Raw genomic sequence first — 10756 nt, forward strand, 5'->3', positions numbered from 1 at the left:
AATATAAAATGCATACAACGAAGACTACAATAATTACATAAACTAACAACAACTGCGTTGTTTTTTACGTTTATAAGAAATATCAAATTGTCTATCTAATCTTATGTAACCCAATATATCCATCTCATCAGACATCAACTCATTTTCTGTCATTTTTTCTTGGAAACACACATTTTATTGGTTTCATTGTTGACGTAGATACATAGTCATAAATGAGTCGATGAGATGGGTATCAAATTTTACAGTAAATGTGACATTATACAACCCATCATATTCATCTTATCAGCTAATTTAATGACTAGGTGTCTAAATCAGCAATGAAACCGATAAAATGTATGTTACATGAAGAAAATGGTCAAATCATAAGTAAATTTTATTTTGGGACTTATTCGCAAATTTGGGTAAAATAATGGGACTTTAGTGAAACATGTAAGTAATAAAACCGGTAAACCGGAAAAAATGGGTCAAATCGCCATTTTTACCGGTAATTCATGTTTTTTCGTAAACAAATTTTAGTTTGGGACTTTTTCGTAAATTAGGGTAAAATTTTAGGATTTTTCTGGAGATTTCCCTATTTTTAAATCAGCAAAAGAAAGATAAATAAATAAATCTAAAAATAAATAATAATGGGATTTTATATAACTTAGATAACCAATTTAAAAAAATAAAAATAGTTTTATAAATAATCTGCATTAATTCTATTAAAATAATGATCAAATAAAAACTATTATATATATATATATATATATATATATATATATATATATATATAATTTTTTATCTTTATTTTGATAGAATTAATATAGATTATTTATAAAATTATTTTACTTTTATAAATCAATTATCTGAATTATATAAAATTGTGTTATTATTATTTTAAAATTGTATTATTATTATTATTATTATTAATATTATTATTATTATTATTATTATTATTTATTTATTTATTTTGCTTTATTTATTTATCTTTGTTTTTGTGGTTTAAAAATCTTTTAATATTTTTTGACGTTTTATTTGAATATATTATTTAATGTTTTTTTTACGTTTTGTTTGTTTAAATCATATAATAAATTTTTTGACATTTGTTTCGTATAAACAAATTAAAACAATGACCCGAATATCTATCAAATTTCCAATAAGATTATATATACATATATATATATATATATATATATATATATATATATATAGGAGAATTTCGTATATACCCTTATTAAACGTCTAAATATCATATTTGCTACGCTTAAATTCTAAATATCATATATGCTCTCTTTAATCTTTTAAAATATCAGATTTACCCAAATCCATTTTCTTAATAGTTATTAATATTTAATAATCCATTTTTATATTTTAAAATTATTAAAATTAAAAGAAAAAGAAAATGGACCATTTTACCCTTTACTTCTAATAGGCAGGAAATCCCCACAAGATCCTTGGTTTTATGCCTTTGCCTCCTTCCTTACAATCTTTGTTGCTCACTTTGTCGTCTTCCTTTTTGTCTCTCGCCATATTCTTTCTATCAGTAGTTATTGAGCTCCAGGTAATATGCCCTTCTTTTTGGCAACATAATCAAACTGAAGAAGTATTGAGCTCTAGGTAATATGTCATTTTCCTTATTTGCCCTTCTTTTTGGCAACATAATCAAACAGAAGAAGTATTACTCCAGGAAACTTTTCCTGATGTGAGTGTGATTAATCGCAAGGTATCTTCATCTTTGACCATCACACTCAAGTTTTTTTTCCTATTCAGGTTGTTATTTAAGTCCTCGGAAATCCTGATTTACATAACACAGATAAAAGCTTGAGTCCCATTTTTAGATGAAGAATTTATCAACGTTGTTATGAGCATAGACCCTGAAGCAAACATGGTAAAGAACAGAGCTTTGCTTCCTCTGCTATAGATGATGAAAGTTTACTATATCAACAAGCTTGATGAAATTATGTGCAGATTAACATGAATGAAAAACGGATCCTTAGATGGGCTTTCGAAGATGAAGATCACAAGTATTTTGCTAAGGTCTCCATTTTTTAAAATTTTGTGAAAATAAACTCTGTTTCGAACCATCAGTTTACACCTTTGCAAACTGTAAGCACAACACTTGCTCTATCAAGTTCACGACTGATTGAATATTGCTTCGAGAATGAGACTTCCAGGTTTCCTTCTTCCTTTTTTTGAATATTAATTGAAGAATCTGCCTAAAAACAAGACTTACTTCCACTTGAAACTGGGATCGAGGTGAGCAAACCTACAAACATGCTGTCATTTTTATCCCTCATGAAACCTTTCCTAACAAAAAAAAAAAGAACTCCACATGAATCATGAACAGTAGAACCTTTTGTAGGTGCAGGTGCAAGTGTCGTGCTTATAGTTTCCAAATGCGTGCTTATGGTTTCTTGTGACGACTTCTAGTGTTATAGAAGTAAAGGGCAAAATGGTCCATTTTGATTTTTCTTTCATTTTTAATGATTTTAAAATAAAAAATATTAAAAACTATTAAAAAATTAGATTTGGGTAAATCCGATATTTTAAAAGATTAAAAAGGGAAAATATGATATTTAGAACTTAAGTCGGGCAAATACAATATTTAGACGTTTAATAAGGGCATATACAAAATTCTCCATATATATATATATATATATATATATATATATATATATATATATAATAAATTGTTAAAAGAAAATAACAAAAGAAAGAAAAGGTAATTTGGTCTTTTTATATAAAGTAAGGACCTGCAATGCAATATTCACAAACCACATGGATGTAACCAATCAAATTTTAAACGTAGGGACCAAAAATACGAATTCGACCAAACCATAAGGACAATTTCTATAATTTACTCATTAATAAATGATATATATGGAGAAAAAAAACTTTATAAGCTAGTTGAAAAGCTATAATAAGAAAATTTTAAGAAGATAGATTATATATTATTTTTTAACTGGTCAAATATGACAACCTAATTTAAAAAAATGAAACATAGTTTATAAGCTAGTTGTAATGCGTGAAACTATGTTTGACATGTCATTGATAACTTATAAACTAAGTTATTTTTTTAGATTTTTTAAGTTGTGATATTTGGAAAATTATAAAATAACTTGGACTCTAATATTTTAAAATATAAAAAAACTATTCAAACATGTATTTTAACGAGCTTATTAAGTTTTTTCATAATCCTCTCAAATAAACCATTTACCAAGGGCGATCATACATTAATCTTGCAGATGTTCATGAACATCCCTTGGCGTGACATATTTTTCGTAGATTTTATATAATTTTTGGGTGGATACCCTTGTAAATTTAGTATCAACATAGGAAAGAAAAGAAGATCAGTGAAAGCAAGAAAAAATCCAATAGTCTTTATTGTTTTGAGATGTTATTTTGATCCCAAAAAAATTATGAAAAAGAAAATTTAAAATTAGTAGAACGATTGGTTAACAAAAATAAAGAAATTTTTTTCAATCTTTCATGTATAGTACAGGTCTTTATTGATTTGATATGTTATTTTGATCCCAAAAAATTTTGAAAAAGAAAAAATTAAATTAGTAGACTTTACCTAACAAAAATAAATAAATCCTTTCAATCTTTTATGTATAATGCAAATGATCACAATATATACATTTATGATTTTGATCTTTTAAATTAAAAGAATCAATGAGAAGTGAAAAAAATAAAAAACATAAATAAACAAAATTACATATTTAGGTCTTTGGAGCTTTAAGACGAAAGGCATGTTGTCGCTGCCCTCTAGCCATCCCCGTCATCCACTGCTTTTGGACCATATTCGTCCTTTGCCGACATTTGCACAATGTATCTTAACATTTGTTGGGTACATATTTGTATAGATTTGATGATGCAACATATATACATTATAGTTATATTTTTACTGCTCATTGTAGACAGTCAGTCTTGTCTAAGCAAGTGTAAATAATGCAACTTAGACAAATTGATCTATCAGATTGTTTATTTAATTAATCTAAAGACATGTTGATGTTTCTAAAGATTTATATTGAAGATATATGTTATTGTTCTACTAAACACTGAAGTTCAGATGTTGAAGACTGAAGACCAAATCTGAGCTGCCTTAGTTGATTGGATCTGGAACTAATCTCTGAAGCTATAATGTTTATGGTGGTCCTGAAGATCATCCCCTGATGACTAAAAGATAGTGAAGGCATTATCTGTACGAAGACTATCCATTTACTGAAGACCTGATCTGCTGGTACTAATGATTGATCAGTATATCCATACGTTGTAGTTCTTACACTGATCACACATTGATGATATGATATGTTGATGACCTGATACGTTGATGAAGCTGAAAATGCCTGAGTTGAAGTTGAAGTTGATCAGCGGATGACTTCCTAATGTTGACGTTGATGCCTTGATTAGTAAATGACGTCCTGGTGCTGACGCCCGAATCTGGAGCAGACCAGAATTACTTGGTGAAGAAGTATTCTAAACATCTTATATGATATGTTCCTTATTTACCATATCTATATTTATCTTAGAAGATTTAATCCCTACAAATCAGGGATTTGATTTAAATGGAAGATCTGGAGAATCTGCAAAAAGTTTTATCTCCTATCTTTATGATAATCAGTTAGGTTAAACTAGTATTTATACTAGATGCTCTGATCATTAGCTAATAGTTGATGATTTGTATTGTATTCTAAGTGAGAGAGTTTCTATAGAGAGATCTGAGAGTTCTTGGTAAGTTCTTGGAGAGGATTTAGAATATTTATTATTCTGAGTCATTGTGCTTAAAACGTAAAACCCGACAAATAAAATTAGTTTATTTGTTAAATACTTGTGTTTTTATTATGCGTTTCTATTAGATTCATACACGAGTGTTAGGGTTTGGGACATTCAACATTCCCGTCTGCATTTTCTTTGTTCTTCGATTAACTTGTAACTTGTAAGTAATCTTAATCATTTCTAATCTTTATAAGAACGAATGTTCTGGTTTAGGTGCGCGACTAGAACCGCACCAGGGAACACCACGCCTAGGTGCGGTTTAGGTGCGGGGTTTCACTACATAGGGTAGCCTCCTCCTATTCCTCTTCCTTCTCTTCATCCCCCCTCTATCTCTTATTAACAAACGTCTAGAAAATGTTATATATATATATATATATATATATATATATATATATATATATATATATATATATATATATATATATATATATATATGACAATTGATACCTATCTAGCTTCAAATTTATAACCTAACAAGCTTTTACTAACTATGCACTTAGAGGCAGTGTACCTAATCAGATTATAGAATAACTCAAGTAAGTCGGGTGTCGAACACAGGAAACAAAATTTTATTAAATAGAATAACTACTCCTAATTAAACTAAGAAACAAACTATGATTGGGGGTTTTTACTGATTTTACAAGATCAGAAGAACTTAATATCAACGATCAATTAATCAAGCAAAGAAAACAAAGTAACTTCAAGAATTAAAAGAATACTTCTGCTTAGATCTGATGTCACATTCTCCTATGGTTGATTTCTAATAGATGGATTAGATTGATTACCAATTTGTTATCTAGCTATTATAATCAAATATCTAGGCCTACCAATTTATGAATTACCAAGCAATGATCATGCACAAGTTAAACACCAAATTGATAATAAGCACAAATTGGACTATGAATGATAATAGTTACTTTCTTATGATCAAGTTAAGTAACCAAATACAAGTTAGGATCTCTAACACAGTTAAAGTTACTAACTTTAATTACTTAATCTAAGATGTGATTAATCCTAGCTCTAATTATTTAATGATCATAAGCAACTAGGAGACAAATTCATGCAATTAATATGATCAATTATCACACAAAATTTGATTTATAAGCAATATAAACTAGAACTAAAACATGCAGGGTTTAATTATCAAACACAAGTAAAATCAATAATAGTCATCCAAAATTTGAAATCAACACATATAGATTAGGTTCATCTTCACCAAACAGAAGTAAAAGAATTTTAGCCTTTTATTGTAGCAGAAAAACACACCAAATCCATGTAAAATAAGCTAGACATAGTAATGATTAGCAAACCAAATGGATCTATGCAGAAATCTTCTAAATCTTCTTCAATCCTTGAGCTTCACTTGATTCTCGGCCTTTTTCTAAGTTTCCAACGGTTTTCAGTCGTAACTCTCCTTAGAAAACTGGTTGCATTCCTCCTGATTCGACCTAATGTTCGGAATTTTATAGTTGCCAAAATCTGTTCACCACGTCGTGGTTAACCGCCACCACGAAGTGGTCCTCAAGTGTATCCCGTATTCTCTAAGTCGGATTTGATGATCATGAATCTTCTTTTCACCACATCGTGTTGAAAATCACCACGACGTGGTCTTATATATATTCAAATCTTCATTTTCTTCTTTCCTGCTTTAGCTCATCCATTCCTACTTCCAGCTTCTTGTTTCCTTCCTTTTTGTCCCAAACATGTCTTTGCAGCTACAAAACATATTTCAAAGTTAATAAGTATCTTTTGTTCCAATTTTAAGCATAATTATAGTTAAAAGTATTAGAAATAAGCATAAATATATTATGAATATATATATATATATATATATATATATATATATATATATATATATATATATATATATATATATACACTAAATTTTTTTAAAAAAATTATATTAAAATATATGGTTTTCTATTCACCACAAAAAGAATACTCCATATTAGTATAAAATATATTTTGAAAGATAAAATAAAATATGATAATTTTCTAGGTTTTAAAGAATGACAAAGAATGAAGGGAATATCTCGATCAAAAGTGTTAGGTTCGCCCATGTTCGATGCCAAGCTTTGCTTTAGTATTTTGTCATCTGTCCTAAATTTTGCTTTTCTAATGTTTGTCTACTACTTCATTATTAACCTACACAATTTCATTAAATTTTAGTTGGAATTCCATGCGTAAACGTTATCGGCACCAAACTTATATATGGCGAATTTTTAATTCATGCATTGAAGGAAGTACACTGTACGAATATGGTGTTAGTTAGCTTTAGAAGCCATTTCTATTTTAAATCAATAAATGCCATTCACGTGACGATGAAGTAGTTTAATTGAAGATCACGTGCTACCTTTGGTCTTTATAAAACCTCGACTTCCCGCCTCCATTTTCTTTCTCATATTCACAGATAACAAGATGGCTTCAATGAAGTTGGTGGTGGCGCTTTTCTTTGCCACGGTGGTTGCCGGCGGAAATACTGCCGGAGCTCAGTTAGTACACCATGTGCTTTCTGGTGAGCGGACTTCAGATATGACCACAGATGTCGGCTCTTGGTCTTCCGGCCGTATTTACCGAGTTGGAGACCATCTTTGTAAGCATCATTTTTCTCTTTTATGTTTCTTTTATGTTTCTATCAGCTACCAAGTTATTTGTCAAAAAATACTTTAGGAGTAAAGTATAAAGGCATATGATGTAAGTTCTTTTAAAAAAATATATGGACAAATGACCTAAAATCCATTAACTTTGACAGTTTAGTAGAAATATATATGCGGTTATATTTTTCGTGTATTTTAATTTCATTAAAGCTATTAGTTTGCTAACTTTTTTTTTTAATTCTTTTTATCCAGTAAAACTAAACATTTCTCTCAAACTTAAGGATTTCAATAAACAACAATTTTTTTTTTTTAACATTTACTAAAGGATTTTAATAAACCAGAAAAAAAACCGAATATTTCTGCCGAACTAAGGGTTTTATAATAGATCAAAACTACACAAAATGGTAAAACTGAAAAGAAAAATTATAGCATCCGGCTTTAATACAAGATAAATACGTATATTTGTATTAAACTTAAAAGCATTTACGTCATTTGGTCAAAAATATATTAAACTATGAAACAAATAGTATATGATAAGTACTATTGAGGAAACAACTTGTTGATTGAAGAAATGTTTAGTAGGACAAACGAAGATTACTACAAAATTGTACTACACGATTAAACTCAAATAAGTTGTATTTTTAATTAGATATTAACAAATTTAGGTGTCTTTGGAAACACGGTCAGAAAATAGACACACATAAAGAAAGAAAACAATTAATATTGAATTCGTGTAAACTGTACGTGGGCGTCTTTTGTGGCTTTATGTCCATCAGAAATAAATAAATTATAAATGTACCCAAGTTAAAGTCACGTACAAAATAGTTTGTTGAAGATTTAATAAATTATGAAAGTAGGTACAAATAAAAATATTAATATTTTAATATTAATATTATTATTATTATTATTGTTATTATTATTATTAGTTTCTCTTTGTTGCATGTATCTTTTTTTTTGGTCTATTATTGTTCACTATTAAGCTTATAAATTTATAATAGATAGATGCAAAACTGAAAAAACGCAACGAACTTATTTTAAATATCATGAGAGCAGTGTTCAGGTACTTGTCACCACAAGACACAATCGTGGAGCTTGCAAGCATCGACGAATACTATTCGTGTGATCTAGCTAACCCCATAAAGATGTACACCGAACATGTAAATAAAGTGCCCCTAGACAAGGAAGGGATCCGCTACTTCGCAAGTTCATCGTACGAAAAATGCAAAAATGGTCTGAAGTTGCCTGTACACGTAAACCCGCCACGTGACTACCCTGCTGCTCCACCCACCCCATCATCTGCACCCCAGTTACATGGGATTCCAGCCCTAATCGTCGTGTTTATCGGCTTAATTCTCTTTAAATAACTTGTAGTGTTGTACACAACGCATCGTATGCTTTATATTTTATCGGTGTAGTGGTGGAGTTGTACTGTACAACTCAATGATGCTTTGTTTAGATGTTTTCTATGTTGGATTTTAAATTATTGTTTGTTTGCTTTTAAGGCATATAGCCTTCTAATTTCGGTACTACGTACCAATGAAATATTATGGGCTTATTATCAATGTCACTTGGGGTTATATTATTGTTGTTCCACTCAAATTCGATATTTACAACGATTTATTAATATTGTTATACATTCATTTCAGTAGAATGTTTAAATTTAAGGGTTGGAGATGAAGTGGTAGAAATGATCGGTTGGAGGTGGAGGAAGGCTAATCTTGTGGTGGTTGTTGGTGGTTATGGGGTCTATTCTGACAGAGGTAGACATGGTGGAAGATGAAGTCAATGGTGTGGGAGTCAGTGGACGCACATGGGGTTTTAGGTTTAGTAAGGTTTATTTGTTTAAATAAATATGGGTTTTTTGATTAATTTAAACTAAAATATGAACAATAAACACTAATAAAATATTAATTATGGGTAAAATAATAACTTCAGATTGTAACAAAATGAATCATAAGAATCAACCACGCAAAAATTATAAGCATGAGGACCATCCATATATAACAAAAAAAAAAGTGAAGGACAAAAACCAAAATCTAAGAGACCATTTATTTAAACTTTTTGTCTTATGTTTTTTTGTTTGATACGATCCTTGAAGAATCTGAACGGACAATTTTAACTCATTAGATAACACAAATAGAGCTTATCACAAAAATAATAAAGGTGGGAAAATAATGTCATATCAAGTATAATGGCTGATTGAAATTGGGCTAGATGGTGTCTAGTAATCTAGCCAAATTTTGATTGAAATTGGGCTAGATGGTGTCTAGTAATCTAGCCAAATTTCAATCAGCCATTATACTTGTATACATTTGGGTAGTTTGGAGCCACAGAAACCTTAAAGCTCATTCGGACGGTCAAGCCTCTCATAAAGGTTTGGCAAATAACATACAAACTCTCTCCCATCTTTGGATTAACTCCAGATTAAGGAACAAGACTATTGGATGGAGGAATTGGTGTTTCGACCCTGTTAGCACAAGCTTTCTTGTTTAAGCCGGGGGAGGGGGGGGGAGGTTTGGGGATGGTTATAGCGATGTGTGTCTCTTGGTGTCTTGGTGCGTGCTAGCTGCAGCCTAGTGTGTGTTTGGTGGGTGTTTTCTTTTCATTTGGGTAGACAAACTTTAGGTTTTTGGCTGCTTGTTGTAGCACTCCTTTCGGGTTTCTTTGTTGTGTGATGTGACTATGTATCCTAGTGTAAGCTAGGGAGGGGGTGTGTCTTTTGGTGTGTGTGGTGTTTTTTTTTCCCCTATCTACTTCTCATCTGCAGGTCGCGATTATCCTCTTTGCTCGATATCCAGCTTGCCCCTACTATTATCTACAAATGGGCTTATCTCAATTATGAGTTCAATGTTTCATGACATCCCAAAAAATTCAGTGCATTGTGAAGTATATATTCTTACGGCAGGCGTTTTACAAGTCTCTAATGGCTCTACTGGATCTACTATTGCTCGTAGCTTCACAAAATTAATGGTGAATTAGATGTATGAAGTGTGGTTTCTGCTTTCGCTTGGAGGCAATTCCCTGATGCTGGCTCGGACAATTTTACCCTTGCATTCTCGTTTCCAGGGGTGGAATTTTGTCACACCCCAACACCAGAATGGCGGAAATGTTCTGGGGTGGAGGACGTCATGTGTAGCATCACAACCAATTAATAATAGCAATCATAGCAACACAACCATTACAGTGAATACTTAAATAAAAATGTTTACATCAGTTTGAAACTTTGTCTGAAACTTGTTTGAATTACATCAAATAGCTTTGTAAGTATAAACATAAAACTCTTATTGCTCCAACTCCTCAAAATCCAACAGGTACCTGTCTACTGATTTCCTGAGAATACAAGCAGTTTGAAAGAATATCAGCATAAAGCTGGTGAGTTCATAAGCGGTAGTTTGTAATGA

General features: G+C 30.5%; 1 protein-coding gene across 1 annotated transcript; it reads left to right on the top strand.

Moving 5' to 3' along the window:
* Positions 1-7176: 7176 nt before the first annotated feature.
* Positions 7177-8719, top strand: LOC145104977 (uncharacterized). The gene is made up of 3 exons (XM_079042128.1): positions 7177-7313; positions 7398-7404; positions 8354-8719. The coding sequence occupies exons 1-3, from the start codon at positions 7177-7179 to the stop codon at positions 8717-8719; spliced, it is 510 nt and encodes a 169-aa protein (XP_078898254.1).
* Positions 8720-10756: the final 2037 nt, after the last annotated feature.

Source organism: Lactuca virosa, chromosome 4, assembly GCF_052849685.1.
Source record: "Lactuca virosa cultivar CGN04683 chromosome 4, Lactuca_virosa_CGN04683_v6, whole genome shotgun sequence".
Lineage (NCBI taxonomy): Eukaryota > Viridiplantae > Streptophyta > Magnoliopsida > Asterales > Asteraceae > Lactuca > Lactuca virosa.